This window comes from Mauremys reevesii, linkage group 16 (assembly GCF_016161935.1).
Source record: "Mauremys reevesii isolate NIE-2019 linkage group 16, ASM1616193v1, whole genome shotgun sequence".
NCBI lineage: Eukaryota > Metazoa > Chordata > Testudines > Geoemydidae > Mauremys > Mauremys reevesii.
In genome coordinates, this window is record NC_052638.1 from 13,066,539 (window position 1) to 13,085,110 (window position 18,572).

The 18,572-nt window shown below is 44.6% G+C and overlaps 1 protein-coding gene across 3 annotated transcripts in view; it reads right to left on the reverse strand.

Moving 5' to 3' along the window:
- Positions 1–2,251: 2,251 nt before the first annotated feature.
- Positions 2,252–18,572, reverse strand: part of LOC120384299 (galanin receptor type 1-like) — a 68,924-nt gene continuing 52,603 nt past the window's right edge. The window contains exon 3 of one of the 3 annotated variants that reach the window (XM_039502787.1): positions 2,252–3,649. In XM_039502787.1, coding sequence (XP_039358721.1) covers positions 3,332–3,649 — 318 coding nt within the window. In that variant the 3' untranslated portion in view covers positions 2,252–3,331. Of the gene's footprint in view, positions 3,650–9,197; positions 9,264–18,572 lie in introns of those variants that run through there. The other 2 variants (XR_005588741.1, XR_005588742.1) reach the window with 2 other exon arrangements.

Sequence of the window (18,572 nt, forward strand, 5' to 3'; positions counted from 1 at the left end):
TAGGAGAGTATTAATGCTGTTGTATAAGATACTGGTAAGACCTCATTTGGAATACTGTGTACAGTTGTGGTCACCCATGTTCAAGAAATATGAATTCAAACTGGAACAAATGCAGAGAAGGGCTACTTATGATCAGGGGAATGGAAGGCCCCTCTTAGGAGACTGGAAAGAGTATGGCTTGTTTAGTCTAGCAAAAAGAAGGCTGAGAGGGGATATAATTGGTCTCTATAAATACATCGGGGGGATAAACCTCAGAGATGGTGAAGAACTTTTAAAGCTAAATGACGATGTTGGCATAAGAACAAATAGGTATAAACTGGTCATGAACAAATTCAGGCTGGAAATTAGAAGGTTTCTAACCATCAGAAGAGTGAAATTCTGGAGTAGCCTCCTCAGAGGAGTTGTGGGAGCAAACAACTTAACTAGTTTTGAGAGAGCTGGACAAATTTATGAGTGGGATTGTATGATAAGGTGGCTTGTGATGGTGGGAGGCAGCCCTGAGGGTTCCTTCTGGTTTATGTCTGATCCTAAAATCTCATGCTTCAGGGCTTCAGCTCGTCACCTACATACTGGAGTTATCTCCATGCTCTGATGCATCAAGTGGCCACAGCTGGCACTGGATGGGGTGGGCTGAGGTGGTAGTGAGCAGTCACACTCTCAGGTGCTTAGCTGACTGGTTCTTGCTTGCATGCTCAGGATCTAACTGATTGCCATATGTGAAGTTGGGAAGTAATTTTCCTTCAGGTGAGATTAGCAGTGACCTGTGGGGCGTTTTCACCTTCTTCTACAGGTTAGTGCGTGGGTTGCTTGTCAGGATCATCTGAGTATATCTCATTTAATCCCTTGTTACTGCAATGCCTCCAGCATTGGTGCTCCTCAGTCCCTCCTATTCTCTGCCTGTGGGACATAATAGTTTAGTCTTCTTAGGGGTGTAATTAACTTGATCTAATTTTTGTTGCTGGCTTAGTGTGCAGATGCTAGAAGGTGTTGGTGGTCTCTGATACACGGGAGATCAGTTCAGAAAGATGATTTGGAGGTTCCTTCTGGCCTTAGAGTCTATTATTTGGTTTCAAACGTCTCCTTTTCAGATTCCTGTTTCCAGTGCTTTGTGCTCCATTAAAAGATTACAAGTCCTGTTCTACAGGACCGATGTACCATCAGCATTAGAATGTCTGATGCTAAAGAGGGAGGCTGTATATTTATTTGCTTGGACAATTACATGTCTCTGAAGGCAAAATGCTGACACTTAATTAGTGCCTGATTCTCTATTACAGTCTATTGTCAGATGTTCACTGAGAAATGGAGCCATATTCTGAAATTCATGTGGTATCTAAATGTCTTTGATCTAATACAAGACAAGGGACAGAGCTATATTGTAGCAGTTTACTTCATTAGCTTAGATATTCAGTTGGCACCAGTCTAATGGAATGTGTTGTCCCTCTTAGGTTTAATGGCTGTATCTACCAGCTGAGCAGATGGAGCAGACTTTAGTTTTGGAGTTGTGATACCAGAGTTTGAATCACCTTCCCATTATGTAGATATTGCACACAATGGACTAAACTTCTCACTGTGGAATTAAGTTCTCAGGACAAAATTAATCATTCTTCACTGTTGCAAATCTTGGTTGTGTATAGTACATAGTATATTAGCTAAGGCTTTTGCAGTTGAACCCATGTTACAGGGGAAATTGAGCTACCCGGACTCTTTCCATTTACATGAGTTTTGCCTCTTGACTTCCAGTCCCATGCTGGCACTACTAGATAATGCTCTTTCTTCCTTATTACACACATTTCCTTGATATCAAGAGTTCTTCAAAAGGAATGAGCAAAGGAATGTAATAAGGTATCAGCTATGTGGATCAGAGAAGATAATTCTGCCCTCAGGTTATGATGAGGGAAAGTGAAGAGAGCCTTGGTTTCTTGGTGTGGTCTTAAGATCCCAGTAAACTTATGAAGGATGTTTTGCTCACATATTAAGGTATAAACTGTAAAAGGTTAAGTGATTGACAGGTATTATAACCATGTTACAGACATTGGTATATGTTATGATTATAGCAGTAGAAGCTTTTATATGTGGTTATAAGCAACCTGTTTGGCACATAGGTTAATCAATAAACCATTTATTAACCCTTTGAAAACCATACATGAAACCTTAATAAAGGTAGTTGTTAAAATAAAATCCTTTTTATGAAACATTGCCCGTCCCTTGAGCAGATTACCCTTCTCTTGTGTCATTTCAACACAGCTCAGTCTGAATTGCAGAACACAACGTTTAATGCAATGGTTTTCAAATTACATAACAAAGAACAAAATACAATTTTCAGCCATACAATGTAAAAAATGAACTAGCATGGCACTTTGTATATTTACAAACACCAGGTTCATACGGCAATAATGCTCAGTTCAAAGGCCTCAAAACGATGGTTGCTACGATACAGTTGATGCTTTGGCAAGGCATGCTCACAGGATGTGTACAAACAAAACCTTTGAACAGAAAGACACTGACACTTAACAGTATACTCTTCTAAGAGTTTCAGTTTTAAATCTTGTGCTCTCCCCCTCGCTGGCATTAGAGACAATGATTGATAATGTTTTCCTGAATGTAATTGGTACTAACATTCAAACCAGGAAATATACAGAGCCGACAAATACAAATACTCAGACCTCTGAGACATAATTTGTGACTGGTCAGTTACATGAATGCACTGAGCTCTTTTACTCTGTCGAGGGCTAGGAAAACCTGTTATGAAGAATGGAGACCCAGACACAGCAAAGTAATTAAAAATAAATCCAGTTCACTTACACTAGAAACACTGACATCCAGATGTGATTTAAGATACAATAGTAGCATTAGAGACTTTGCAACAAAACATTTTCCTAACTACTTCAAGCAATCGCTCCAAATACTATATCACTAATAAACCACACCCCAGTTTGTATTCAGCCCCATCAGTTTGACTGCTCTTTGAAGGACACAGAACTGGATTATTTTCTTATCAGATAAAACTCCACCTTCCAGCTAAACTTATGCCTCAGCCTTTTTGTATGAATCTGGAAGTATTTAGGAGCTTGTGTGGTGTGTCTGAGCACTGCTGCTGTATAGAATCTAGTGGTTAGCGGGCCACAACTGGACCGGCTGTTCCTGTGTGAAGTATGCTAACAGCTGCATTAAGGAATGGCTCATGATTCCATTGACATGATGAATGAGTCACTCTTGAGGCACTCTGCTCCAGAATCATATCTATACAAGCGGGGGCCCCCTTTACTCTCCCCATCTTCTCTGTTTTTCCAGTAGATTCTACAGAAATGCATTTTCATGTTTTATGCCCAGGTCACACATTAGTCGTTGAGTGGGTTGTAGAAAAGTTCTCCATGCGTATTCTCACAAGCTTCTCAGCTGGAGCTGGCTGCAGGAGGAACTTGCAGGTGAAGACTTGCCGGCAAGCCTTGCGGAAGTTCTCCGAGAGGAAAGCATAGATGATGGGGTTAATGCAAGAGTTCCCGTAGGCTAAGCAGTGAGAGATGATGCGAAAAGTGAAGGAGATGTTGTTCAGGGGAAACTGACCAAACTCTGCCCACATGGTGATGATGTGGTGCGGCAGCCAAGAAATCAAGAATACAGCTACCACGAGTAGCACTGTCTGCGCTGTCTGGAAAAGACAAAGCCACATGTTAGATACAGTCAGTGCTGGAGATGATCTGTTGTGTGCATGAATGATAAGGTTTCTTTTCCCCCTGGCCTGCAGCACTGGCCAGTGCTGGACCAGTGATCAAATCCAGTAGGACAAATCCTGTGCTTTCAAAATGCCAAGAACAATACCACATTTAGTTCTGTTTCATGCTTTTCTTTGAACTCTGTAGAGCACTAATGTTACCACTATGCAGATCTATAGTGCTTGCCTTTCAAAACTCTCCAAGTGCTAATAGGTACTGTACGCAGTGCACCACTTCATCCATCACTGAAATGCAGCAGCTGTGTAATGAAACACAGGAATACTATTTTGGATAGGTGGAATGGAATTGAGGTGGACCAACAGACCCAGGTTAAATAATGAGATTTAATTGCTGCAGGTCAGGATCTTAGTGGGTTTTTTTTTTTTTTATTCTCTGAAAGAAATTCAGGCCAACATAACCCTTAATATACTGCTGGAACTCTGGTTCAATATATTCTCAGAAGGAAGAATGCAACCTGATAGGCCACCACCTTCACATCTTTCTGTATGCTTTGAGGGTGCCTCTTAAATAAGTTGTCAGGATCTTCATCCCTACTTGTGAAGGCTCACTTGGAGGTTTTTTTTTTTTTTTTTTTTTTTTTTTAGCACCAGGTGATACTTGTGTACTATTACTCTGTGGAGGCACTTTCAGGAGATGTTCATTTTTTTACTGTGATAAACAAGTCGTGATGGTTAGGTGATGGCTCTCTTTGAGCTCAGATCAATGTGTAGCAGCTGCCTCCAAGGCTAACACCTCCAGTGCTTTGTCTCCACTTAGCTCACTGCTTTGTACTCACTTGTCTATGTTTTAATTTGTTTCAAAAAAAAAAATAAAAAAAAAAAAAGAAAAAATGAAAAAATGGGGAAATGGTTGAGCTGCTTTTTGCCAAACACACTTGGACTTGGACTGGTCTTGGTTTTTAGTTTCTTCAGAACTTTCAGTCTTTTTTTTCTCTCTTACTTCAACACTTTAATCAATCTTCCATACTTAAAAAGATAGAGAATAAATAAATTAAGAAGGAGGAGAAAGATAGAGATTTAAGAGATTTGAGAGTGATGTCTGTTTAATGTGCTGTAGAAGTGTGGAGTAAATCTGGCAGGATCATCAGTGTGAAATCACCCATGCTGCTTTGCAATGATGCTGCAACAAAATGAAAATTAATAGAAATTACAGATTGAGAGATTTGCATAATGTTGAATTTAAGAAATATGAGAGAGCTACTGGAGAGGCCTGGGATTAGATGGAAAGAGGATGAGAGGATGAGAGGGGCTATGAGCACTTGTGTGAGTAAATATGCTGATGATGTGATAATGAAATTATGAAAATATTGCATGTGCTATCTTATAAAATATAATTAATATATTTATAATACAATCCTATTTGAATGTATATAAATTTGAATGTATCGTTGAGTATCGAAAAAAGTGAATGAGAAATAATAAAAAACTATATTGATGAAAATTTAATAATGGGCCATATAATAATTGGCTCTTTATTGCAACATTGGGCTTCCATCAAATGCAACAATTGATGTAGATGGCTGTTGTTTAGTGATAAGGCTGTGTGTGTGTGTGTTGTTCTGTGTGTGGCAAGTGGGGCCAGGGGCTTGGCTACAGCTTTAGCGCTTTGCAGGGGTGTGGCTGGTGTGAGCAGCAGCGCTGCACTTGGCAGCGCCAGCGTGCAGCCTGCAGCAGCCAGCCAGCAGTCCCAGCCCAGCCAGCCTCAGCCCGTGCCCCTGCCAGCGAGGAGTGCTGGGGAGCCCTGCCCAGCGCTGGGCGGCTGCTTGGCGCTCGACTGGCGCAGCGCGTGCTGCTGCGCTGGGCGCTTGTCTGCCCAGCGCTGCCGCGCTAGCGCAGTGACGACATGTCACAGCCACGTGAACTCATCATCCCCATTCCACATTTTCATATAAGGAGGAGGAGGGAAACCCAGAGAGGAGGAGGAAGAGCTATATAAAGGAGGGGAGCCTAGAAGGGGGAAGGGGAACAAACAAAGGGGAGGGAGGAACAGAAATCCCTACAAGGAGGAGAAATCTAGAACAAAGACTGAAAAGAAGGAAGGGAACTAGAAAGAGGAAAGCTGCATCTGAAGGACTGAGAACATCTTTTGCGTGATAGAGATTCTGTTAACATGATCATTGAGATTTTTATCTGTTTTCTATTTTTTTATTTTTATTTTATTTTCACTTTTTTCTTTCTGCTCTTTTTCTTTTATTACATTTTGCTTTTTTTTTTATTTTTTTTTGTTGGTGGGAGGATTTTTTGAGTTGGGATAGCTATTTGGTTTGTGCATTGGGTTTGGGGTTGGTTTGGGGGGGGCAGAGGAGGGGGGGGGGCAAAAGGTCTGGGGGCTCTTGGCAGGAGATCAGGGGGCTTGGTGTCCTTGGGGGGTTAGGGGTTATGAGTCCTGTATATCTCCAAAGGCATACCATATTTAATTTTAATTAAATTAATTAATATTAATAATATTACTTATTAGCTATACCAGAGTGCATATTAATATATAGAGATAGAGTATGTATATTATAAGATAGTGGTTTGTTACATATAAAATTTGGGGGATTTATTTGGGGGGTGGTTGTTGGAATTTGGGGGGTGGCTGAGGCTGGGAGACAGGAGCACTTCTTAAGCTGGCTTTTCAGCTGAGCCCTTGGCTTTGACTGGACGTGATTCAGACTTGGATCTGTGTTTGCAGCAGGCAAGCATGTGGCAAAAAAAGCAGGGGGAAAAGTTCCAAGGGCAGGCAAAAGCAGGCAGAGCCAGAGTGCAAGGCTCAGAGGTGGTCTAGGATCAGAGGGGGTTCTCTGGCGAGAGTTCTTCACAGATCCTTTTCTATAGTTGAAGGTCTATATGATCCAGCACATCAGGAATAAAACAAAACTCATAAAACAAACCATCCAAAAAACTGCCATAAATAAAACACATAAACTAAACAAGAAAGAAACATAAAAACCTGGAAAACAAATTAATAAAAACAAAGAAAACAAAAAGAGAATGAACATAGAGAACACAAGATACAAGACACTGTCAACATGCAAGATAGAGTACAAATGAGAGAATTTACTAGAGAAACATTTCTCCCCAAAACTTTGAAATATCCAACAGCTCACTCCAAGATCTGTATAATAAGTAAATGATTCTTAATTAATAACAAATAATTCTCAAATAGAACCATAATACCTGTTTCACAGCATCATACAAATGCAACAAACAGCCACTTAACGTTGTAGTTCTGTTCCTGTAAAAATGAACTAACAACTAATGGAATAGTTTTGTTCCTAAATGTTTCACCATAAGAATGAATGTAAATAGGACTTTTGGCTAGCAGGATTTTTTTTTTCAGGAAATTTGCCTTATTATTTTTTTAAAAGCAATTTTTGGCCAGGTACTTTACTTGCAGCACAGGCACAAAGCCTGCCCCTATACAGCACAAGCAGGTGGCACTGGGCAGAGCACAGGAGAGCTGCGAGGCAGAGAGTGGGTGGGTGAGGGAGGGTGCGGCTGCAGCCAGGGAGCCAGGCTGGCCCTGGCTGGCTTCTACTCTCCCCCCCCCCCCTCCCCCCTCCCTTCCACCCCCCCCCACCCTCCCTCCCCTCTGCCCTCCCCCCCCTACTCCCCCCCCCCCATCCCCCCCCCCCCTCCTCCCTTCCTCCCCCCCCCCCTCCCTCCTCTCCCCTCTCCCTTGTTCCTCCCCCTTCCCTCTTGCCCGGGGCAATCAGCTGGCTTGCAGCGTTTGGGAGGGAGGGGGAGCCTGCACGCTGAGTCCTCGCTCCTCCCCGCTCCCTCTTGCCCGGGGCAATCAGCTGGCTTGCAGCGTTTAGAAGGGAGGGGGAGCCTGTGCGCCGAGTCTTCATTCCTCCCCCCTCCCTCCTGCCCCCAAAACACCGCACGCCAGCTGATTGCCGTGGGCAGCTGGCGGGGGAAGAGGGGGAAGGTGCTGATCCACGGGGTCTGCTGGCGGGTGGGAGGTGCTGTGGGGAGGGGGAGCGTAGGGAGGCTGCCAGCTGTGGAGAAAGCAGGTGGCCAAACAACGTAAGAGTGGAGCATTGCACAACTTTAAATGAACATGTTCCCTAATTGATCAGCAACGAAACAACGTTAACCAGGACGACTTAAAGTGAGGAGTTACTGTAATACTAACCAAGAGAAAAAGAAACATGGTTACAAACAAAACAAAAGTAAAAATATGCTTTCTAGTGTCTAAAACTTGGCAGTTTACAATCCTGGTCTTAGGCAGTTTCTTGTCTACAACCAGTTCTCAGTATCTTCACCCCACTCTGGCTGAAGGATCTACATTTACACAGATTCCAAGAGCACTGGCCTCTTGTCCCGTAAGTGATGATTAACTGAGCGGTTCTCTTCACTTATAATAGTCCAGTAAACCTTTCAAATGTATTCTTTTGAAGTGTATCACCAGATAAAATTCTCCCATGCTGATGTGCAATGTATTTTCATTGTCTCTGGCTTACAAAGCTTGACTTGGTAGACTGGTGAATCCACATTTCTTTGTCTAGGACAAACCTGTTTATATGCTCTACTTTGAGTGCTAGTCTAGGGTGAACAGATAACAAGTGTAAAAAATTGGGATGGGGTGAGGGGTAATAGGTGCCTATATAAGAAAAAGCCCCAAAAATGGGGACTGTCCCCGTAAAATCAGGACATCTAGTCACCCTAGCTTAGTCTGACCACATTTAAGGAACATATTTCCAGCACACTTATATAACTGTACATACATCATGCAATATTGTTAATGATTAAGGCTACGATTCAGTCATGGAGGTCACAGAATCCATGGGCTCCCGCGAGGGCTGGGAATTGTGGGCGTTCCCCCACTACCCCGAACTTGGGGGTTCCCTCACCGCCCATGGGGCAGGGAGCTGCAGGGTACCCCCGCCACCTGTGGCGGTCCCCAGAGCTACAAGCCTCTGTGGGCAGTGGGGTACCCTGCAGCTCCCTGTCCCTGTGGGCGGTGGGGGAACCCCCAAGTTCGGGGTAGTGGGGAAACCCCCGCAATTCCCAGCCCTCATGGGAGCCTGTGGGGATCCCCAGAGCTGGAGATGGCAGAGATACCCCTAGCCCCTGCACAGCTGCCAGCTTCAGGCAGTGAGGGGACCCACAGATCCCCATTTTGTCCCAGATATTTTTAGTAAAAGCCACGGACAGGTCACGGCTTCCGTAAATTTTTCTTTTTATCCCCGTGACCTGTCCGTGACTTTTACTAAAAATATCCAGAACAAAATCTTAGCCTTATTAATGACCAGTGTCTCACCAGTTATATGACACCTTACAAGACACTGTTTGGCTAAATATTGTAACAGGGTGTTGGGTGTGCCCTTTGCCATTTGGCATAAAGGGGCTCGTAGGGTTACCAGATTCTTTAAATTTCAAGTGTATACAAGTTCTCGCAGACATTTCTAGCTAACCTGTGTTGTGCTTAATCTAGGGAACAGCAAAGCTATTGCCCCGATCATGGTTCAGTGAACTAGTCATCTCTCTCCCATTTTTATTTCACGTCTCCAATGGCATCCATGTTTGAAGTTCCTACAAAAATCTTAAGGATTGAATTGATCAGACTTCAGATCAGAGCTCAGACAGATTAGCAAGGAAGTAGGGAGAAAACTTTCATTACCAGCGCCCAAGGTGTTCCCCACACAACTGAAGAGTTGGAAGGTAGACAACAAAACATAGCTAACTGTAGCAAGACTGCTACAGAATCCAGGATTCCTGTTACACCTGGCTCAAATAGCTAATTCTACAGCCACGGAACCTATGTGTAATTAACAGTATGTAGTAATAATGTGAAAAACTGACATGGAGGAGCGGAAGACATTGCCTGGGGTTTGAAAGTTAGTGAAAATTAGGGTCAGGGAACATAACTGAGAATGGCAATTTCTCTAGCTACAAGCAAACAAGTTGTTGGAGTGTGGAGGTTGCAAAGACCCTGCACTACGTATATTGCTAAGTGGGAGGGGGGTTCCTACAGTGGGCTGCGTGGCATGGAAAATACTGAAAATCATTGTGTGACCCAAGAAACCCTTAATGCCAACTGGCAAGAATAGCCCAATTCTAGTATGTACATTCTGGTTCAACACAGAACATCATATGAGGTCTTAAATGAAAGCCAGAGTCACTCTGGTCACTGATATCCTCGTGAAACATACATATGGGTACTGTATGGAGTTATGTACGTATATTGAAAATACGTTTTTTGACACAGCAGAGATGGAGAAACAGGTTTTCTGTCAGACATAGGATGTTTATTCACCTGTCTGTTGGATGTAAATTACGCATTGTAAGCTAACAGTGAAGATATCAAAGAGATTAAAGTCAACAGGAAAAACAAGCAAGAGGGGATTATTCAGTCTCTGAATACAGACAGTGAACTTTGGTGGTATAAGTAGAAGGCAAAGATGATGCCCTTATCGTGTAGTTAGGAAGTAAGCAGACAGTGCATTTACATTCAGGAAAATGGGATCTCTGCCTACCTTGGTGGAAGTGGCTGTAAAGGCTTTGGGTGAGATCACTATTGGGTTAACCTCCTATCTAATGAAGTTTAAGTTGAGTCTAGAAAGTGTGTTTATGAGTTTATTTTATATGTAACCTTTTGTTTCCATTATCCTTACTCGCGATCTCAAATTTTTGCTGTAAACCTATTCTTATTTTCACGATATGTATTTCTCTATATCTCAGTTCTGTTTTATTAAGCAGGGTGCTTATCCTGAGTTGAATTGTACAAGCTGGTGTGTACACTGTTCTCTTGGGGATAGCTGACCTGGTATTTCCATGAGTGTTCAGTGGATAAGGGACACTACAGGGGAATGCTTCAAAGGGACTTGAAGACTGGGGTGCACCTACTGTTAAGATGCATAGCAAAGTAAGGGCTACCATTGCCTCAGGAGAGTGCATGAGTAGCTAACATTCTGGTGGTGTCACGAAGCTGACCCCTCACTTAAGCACAGGCAAGTCTGCCTGATGCTCGAGAAGTGGGGTAACAGGGTGACTCAGAATCCTGGGTACCCTGACAACCATCACATATTGTACTAAGCTTTTGAATTTTACAATACTGTGTGCTCTAGAAAATGTACTGTAGTTACTGTATCTGCTCTACTGTAATTTTATAGCATTTAAGACCAGAAGGGACCATTATGTCCTTATATCTTGGACTGAGGTAGAGTTTTTTCTAGAAAACCTGAGCTTGACACGTAGTTGATTAATGACACAAAGTTAGAGGTGGTTAGTGCTCTAAGGCTACCTATTTTGCCATTTTGCAGCAGAAATACGCGAATAAGGGAAGGAGTTAAAATTGTACTGCTCTTTAGCTTCAGTCGAATGTGCAGAACCCGGAGCCTAACTGAGTGGTTAACTTTTGAATTTAACATCACTATGGAAATTCTCTTCTGGAAAGCAGATGGGAGCACATCACTTTTCACACAAGCAGACTTACTCAGCCTTGGCAAGCTGGGGGACAAATTAAGTGTTGGATGGGGAGGTGAGTAGGAAGGCAGTGGGGTGGGGTAATGGGATGGATGGGTGAAGGACCAAGGGTGGCAGAAGGGGCCAGGGGCGATAAGGGTGTGTGTGAGAGCCTGAAGCCCAGTGGCTGGGGGATGGAGCCCACTGCTGTGAAGCCAACGCCCAGAGCCCAAAGCCCCACGGTCAGAGCCCCTGGCCAGAGCCCGCCACTGTGTGGCCAGAGCCTGCCGCTCACCACACCAGGGCTGGAGCGGGAAGCCGGAGCCCCACCGCCTCCTACATTTGTGGCTCAAGAGGGGGGCAGGGCCCAACCCCTCCTTGGTGCCCTCCCCTCTCCCCCATCACCACCCAGGAGGCTGTGGCCGCAAGAAAAGTCCCTGGTGGCCACATGCGGCCACGGTGGCCGCATTTGAAAAACACTGATCTAGGCTATATCTCCCTAGTTTGTTTATGGGAGGGTCATGCAAGATGGTTTAAAAAGCCTTACTAAAGTCAAGATATACCACACTGACCGCTTCCCTTCTATCTACAAGGCTTGTTACCCTGTAAAAAAACTAAAAACCTATTAGGTTGGTTTGACGTGATTTCTTCTTAACCAATCCATGCTGGCTGTTACTTATCACCGTACTGTTTTCTAGGTGTTTGCAAATCGCTTCATTATTTTCTCTTTTATCTTTCTGGGTACTCAAGTCCTCCGTTAACAGGCTGATGTGTGCTATCAGTTTGGAGGCAGCAAATTTAACTTCTGTGGCATGGGAATGGGACTGGACACTGCAGGGGAGACTTGGGACTAGAAGGGTTGTTGGTGTGACCCTGAAAGGAACAGCCAGTGTGGTGGAAGTTAGTGTGAGGATGCTGTGAGCAGGCTGCTGGTGTCAGGATTCTGAGCCAAAGCTGCACAGCACCCAGGGTTACAGGGCACGCGGTGACAGAACCCCTTACCAGTCTGGGTGAACCCCAAAGCATCACAATCCTTCTATCACATGCTGTCTACATTAAGTTAAAGTAACCAATTTTTTTAACCCATAAAGGGAAATGTAGGGCATCTTCCCCTCCAATTGTATAATTTTCGTATTATATAATTATTTACACCTTTTAAACTACCTTAATACCTTCTGCAACATTGTTTATATACAGACAGACATTGAGTTGTCATAAGAGCACAAAGCAATGCTCGTTAAAAAGCCAGGTCAGCTAAGCCCAAGCCTTCATTTTGGCTTGATAATATTTAATGCACTGGCCTGATGCAACTTCAATATCCAGTTTCACTGTTCTTTGTTAACTCAGATCCCTATTATGTGTTCAAGTGGATTACATGTAACTATTTTCCTAAAAAGGGTAATTTTCTAGTGAACTGATTAAATGACACCGCTTGTACTAGCTATATCAGGGGTCAGCAACCTTTCAGAAGTGATGTGCCGAGTCTTCATTTATTCACTCTAATTTAAGGTTTTGCATGCCAGTCATACATTTGAACGTTTTAGAAGGTCTCTTTCTATAAGTCTATAATATATAACTAAACTATTGTTGTATGTAAAGTAAATAAGGTTTTTTAAATGTTTAAGAAGCTTCATTTAAAATTAAATTAAAATGCAGAGCCCTCCGGACCGCTGGCCAGGACCCAGGCAGTGTGAGTGCCACTGAAAATCAGCTCACGTGCCACCTTCAGCATGCGTGCCACAGGTTGCCTACCCTGAGCTGTATCTAGTCATTCCTTAGCACACTGGAGCAGCATCACTATACCTTAATCTCTAGTATTTCATGTGAAACTGTGGGAGGGGCTTGCTATGTTCCTGCCATTAGCTGAAAGCTTTAAGTAGAAATATTAGAGGAGGCAAAAAGGAACCACATCTTTAAGCTCCACTGAAATACCCGGGACTAGAGCTTTTTGGAAAAATGTGTATTTTGTTAATGCTGTATAGGAGCCAAGATTTTAAGTAGTGAAGTGATTTTGGGGTGCCAATTTTCCAGAAGTGCTGACCACTAACCCTCTGAAAATTAAGGCTCTTTGAAGTCTCAAGCTGGACACCCATGAATTTGAGGCACACAACAATCACTAGTCACTTTTAAAAATATGGGGCAACTAGAGGCAATTTCCATTTATTTCTGATGTACTAAATTTTGTAAAAAAATTTCACAACAAATGCTAGGAGTGCATTTTGCAAACCCATATAATGTCTTACATTTCAGTAAACCTGTTATTTTCCAACCTTTTATTTCCAACTTTTTTTATAGCCACAAAATGTTCATCTAGGCCAGAGGTGGGCAAACTACAACCCGTGGGCCAGATGTGGCCCACGGGACCGTCCTGCCTGGCCCCTGAGCTTCCGGCTGGGGAGGCTAGCCCCTGGCCCCTCCCCTGCTGTCTCTCATCCCCCGCAGCCGCACCACCAGCACTCTGGGTGGCAGGTGTGGCTCTGGCTGGGCCAGCTGCAAGCTCCTGCCAGCTGCAAGCTCCTGCCGCTCCAAGCGGCATGGTAAGGGGCGAGGGGTTGGATAAGGGGCAAAGGGTCCTGGGGGGCAGTTAGGGGACAGGGGACAGTTGGATGGGGCAGAGGTTGGGGGCGGTCAGGGGACAGGGAGCGGGGGGAGGGGGTTGGATGGGTCGGGAGTTCTGAGGTGGGTAGTCAGGGGGTGGGGCGGATGGGGGCAGAGGCCAGGCTGTTTGAGGGGGCACAGCCTTCCCTACCTGGCCCTCCATACAGTTTTGCAAGCCCGTTGTGGCCCTCGGGCCAAAAAGTTTGCCCACCCCGATCTAGATGTACTATTCAGAGCAGAATTTACCCTGCTTACAATTAACAGTCTAAGTTGAATGAGTATTTGATGTTATGAAATATTTGGAGCGAAGAAATAACTGAATAAGCATGGATCCTATCAAAATTGTTTTTTTGCTTAGAATGAATGTTAGACATGTGTTCAGTGTCTTATTAGCGTTCTGAACTAGCTTATTTACAGGGGGGCAAAATCCTCCATTCTGAGAGAGGGATGTGTTGCTGTTGAGTCAGATGCTTGCAGTAATGACTGCAGCACAGCTAAAGTACTTTTATTGTTTAACTATTTCATGACTTTAAGAAGTGTTACCACAAAAACGTCCCAATTTTATTTTTAAGATCTGGTCATTTTACATACAGGATGAATGCAATTAGCTGTGCATGTAAGTTATTTCTGTAAGCTTAAGGATTCTCATTAAATCTTCCCCGAGCTGTCTATTTACATTCCACTGAACAGCTGCTTGGAAACTAATCCAGACTACAAATGGTTTAAAAGAGCTATAATTACTGCATTATGTTCTGCAAATGTAAGTTTGATTTTAAAGCTATGCAGATCTTTCTCAAAGAGTCGTATGCATTTATTAAAATTAAAGTCAAGAAGTCAAGTAAACATTCTAGCATGCCTTGTCTATACCATGAAATAGCCTGGAATAGATGTTGAGGAATAGCATCCTGTGTAGACACTCATACTCCATTTTGGAAGTACATTACATTTTCTGTGACCTATGGGGTACTCATTTTATCTAAATTTCAATTCAGATGAAGACAGCAATATGTTTCAGCCAGGTTATTCACTCTTGAATATTTGTCTGACGTCACTTGAATGTAACATCTGAAACAAGTAACCTAAGTAAAAATATCTATTTCCATAAACTTTTGGTTCCTGTAACTCAGATCTACCAACCAAGATGAATAGAGTCTCTCTCTCTCTCCTGGTTAGAACCACAATAAAGTACTCCAATTTCTCATGTGCCAGCCTCTCTTTTTTCGCCCCTCATTTCTGACTTATCATGAGGCAAGAAATGAAATTAACACTCTCTCCACCCTCCGTCTACCTTACAGAACAGAACCATACAAGGAAGTAAAGAACAGATGGACCCAGAGATTCCAACCCCAGGAGTTTTAAAGAAATGTGGACATTCAGATGGACAGCACCCCCTTTAGAAAAGTCTCACACTAAATCTAAATTCCTTTTCCAACTATCAATCTGTAAGTCTTACACACACCCAATGCTTGCTATAAGAACATTAGTGATGTGTTTGTGTTCAGTTTTGTTCCTACAGCGAAAACATGAGAGAGAAGGGGCATGAGTAGATGAGTAACAAGTGTGTCACCTCCACAACATCTGTCTCCAATTCTTTACTTTTGAATCTGGAAATAGCAAATGCTACGTGTTCTGTAATGGAAGATGATTTTTTCCTAACTTTTTTTTTTTAAAACCACTGAGAAAAGTCACATGAACACTTGGTAGAAGCTATCCTAGAAAAGGCTTCCCCCCGCCCCCAGAATTACTAAACAATTCTCAGCTACAGACTGTTTAGAACATTTTACTCAGCCCGGACTCACATTGCGTGCCATGATTCAATATACTGCTTTCAGGATTAATTGCTTGAATAGGCTGCTAGGGGTAACCAAGAGCAACACAATTACAATCTTCTCCCCAGAGATGGAGAACCTTAGGCCTTGTCTACACTGGCAAGTTTTTGCGCAGTAAAGCAGCTTTCTGTGGTGTAACTCCTGAGGTGTACACACTGCCAAGCCACTTAGAGCACAGAAACTGAGTAGTTGCAGCACTGTAAAAACAGCACCCCGACGAGAGGCGTACAGCTTCCTGCGCTGGGACTACAGCACCGTGGTGCCAGTGTAGACACCCTGGTTGATTACAGCACTGCATTTGCCCTCCAGGAGGTGTCCCACAATGCCTGTTCTCGCCTCTCTGCTCATTGGTTTGAATTCTACTGCCTTGCCCTCAGGTGACCAACCGTGGCCCCACCCCTTAAATTCCTTGGGAATTTTGAAAGTACCCTTCCTGTTTTCTTGGTGACGCATGCAGTGCTCTCACCGCATCTTTCCAGGTGACCATGCCTGCTCCATGCACAAGGCAATCCCCCTCTTGGAGCAGTGCCAAGCTGCTGGACCTCATCAGCATTTGGGGAGAGGAAGCTGTCCCCTCTCAGCTGCACTCTAGCCATAGGAATTATGATACCAACAGACAGATTTCATGATGCGTGACAGAAAGAGGCCATGACTGGGACACATTGCAGTGCAGGGTCAAAGTGAAGGAGCTGTGGAACGCCTACCACGAGGTGCAGGAGGCAAACCGCCGCTCCAGTGCTGTTCCCAGGAGCTGCTAGTTCTACAAAGAGCTGGATGCGATACTCGGCAGTGACCCCACCTCCACTGCGAAGGCCACTGTGGATACTTCGGTGGCTCACGTGCCAGTCAAGAATGGACCAAGCCAGGAGGAGGAAATCTTGGACAAGGATGTGGAGGGGGAGGGAGACCCAGAGGCAGAGGATGACTCAGAGGTAAGAGATGCATACAGCCAGGAATTCTGTACCCCGGAGGAGGCTAGCCAGTCACAGCTGTCGGAGCTTGGCAAAGCGCAAACAGGAGAGGAGGCCCCTGGTAAGTGGCTTTGATTTTGGGAATCGCTGACGCAAGTTGTTGGGGGCAGGAGGTTGCAGAAAACAGGCTTGTGTCTCTATGATGCGCGTACCACCACATGCCTAGTCTGAGCAGCGGAACAGGCTGTTGATTGACTCCCTCAATTCACGGGAATCTGCCTCAGATCCCCACGAAACTCTCATGGAGATACTGGGCAATCCACTGCCGCAGGTTCTTTGGCAGAGCTGCTTTTTTTCTTGCCTCATTAAGGGTAACCTTCCCATGCCACTCTGCCGTCACTGGGGGTGGGACCATTGCTGCACACAGGCATGCCACATAAGGGCCAGGGCAGAAGCCACAGTCTTGGAGAAGACCCTCCCTTGATTCTCTGCTCACCCTCAGCAGTGAGATATCTTCCATAATGAACACAGCCTGTGGAAATGTGGGGACAGTAATGATTATAAGCCTCCCACCCCCGCTCAGTGCTGACTCTCCCCGAGAGCCACGTGTACAGTACAGTCCTGGAACACTGATTTCCCCTGCCCCTGCAGTTACTCACCATTTTGGGGGTCTTGTGGCTCATGTGCGCTTGCCTGGGGTCAGCCAGTCAGTGACAGGTATGTGAATAGTGGCTGTGTTTTAAATCACTGAATCAGTGATCTCTGTGTTGCAAACAATACTGCTTTGGTAAAATGTTGTATTTTGGCTTCACAGATATGACCTTAGGAGCCCAGCCTCCCTCTCTATCACTGGCTGAATGACTGCGCAGAAGTAGAAAGCGGCCACAAAGAACTAAAGAGGACTTTCTGCATGATGTCACGATGCACTACACTGACTAAAAACAAGAATTGAAGGAGTGACGGGACAGCAAGAAGAGGGACCGAAAGGAGAACATGGTGTGCCAGAATGAAGCCAGGGAGTGGCTCTTAAAGGTTATGGAGCGCCAAGTGGACATGCTCCAGGCGCTACTAGCACTGCAAACTGAGCAGCTCTGCCCCCACCCTCCCCTCCAGCCGCTATCACAAAACACTTTCCCATGCGCCTCCCAGACACTGCCAACACACTCTTATCAACCCGCTGGCTCCAGTCTGAACCTGCTGCATTCCACTCCTGCCCCATCACAGTCCAGCCCTGGGGACTCCCAGTACCCACTGCACTCAACACCCATCCCTCTGCAGTTTAGCCCTGCTGAAGTACGGTACCCGCTGCACTGTACTCCAAAGGACAAGGTTGCATATGATACCTGGACATACACAAATCTTTAACCGTCCCAGGACCCCACCTCTTCCTGGGACCCTCCCATCCTCCACAGTGCTGATGTGATTTTTTGTTTGTCTCTCTCCTCTGGTTGTTGTTTTTTAATAAAATAATTGTTTTGGGTTGAAAGCATCTTTATTCCATTAACTGAAAGCAAACAGAGCCCTCTAAATCAACAGGCAGTTTTCTTAAACCTTCACAGTGCATCATCTGCACCAATCACAGTCACCTCCTAGCATTACAGTCACTGCATCCTAGTATAGAAACAAATATTAGTGGCTTTCAGCTTCAAGTTACTGCCTCAAGGCATCCTTGATCCTTATGGCCCCGCGCTGCGCCCCTCTAATAGCCCTGGTCTGCCTGTTCAAATTCAGCCTCCAGGCACTGAGCCTCAGTGGTCCAGCCCTGAGTGAAGCTTTCACTCTTCCTTCATAAATATTATGGAGCGTACAGCACGTGGCTATAAGCATAGGAATATTGTCATCAGCCAGGGCCAGCCTCCCATATAGGCAGCACCAGTGGGCCTTTAAATGTCCCATCACTGTTGTTGAACTGCTCCTTGCTGCTGTCAAGGTGCCCCATGTATGGCTTCATAAGCCATGGCATTAAGGGGTAGGCAGGGTCTCCCAGGATCACAATGGGCATTTCGACTTCCCCTATGGTGATCTTCTGGTCCAGGATGAAAGTCCCTGCTTGCAGCTTCCTGAACAGGCCAGTGTTCCGAAAGATGCATGTGTCATGCACCTTTCCAG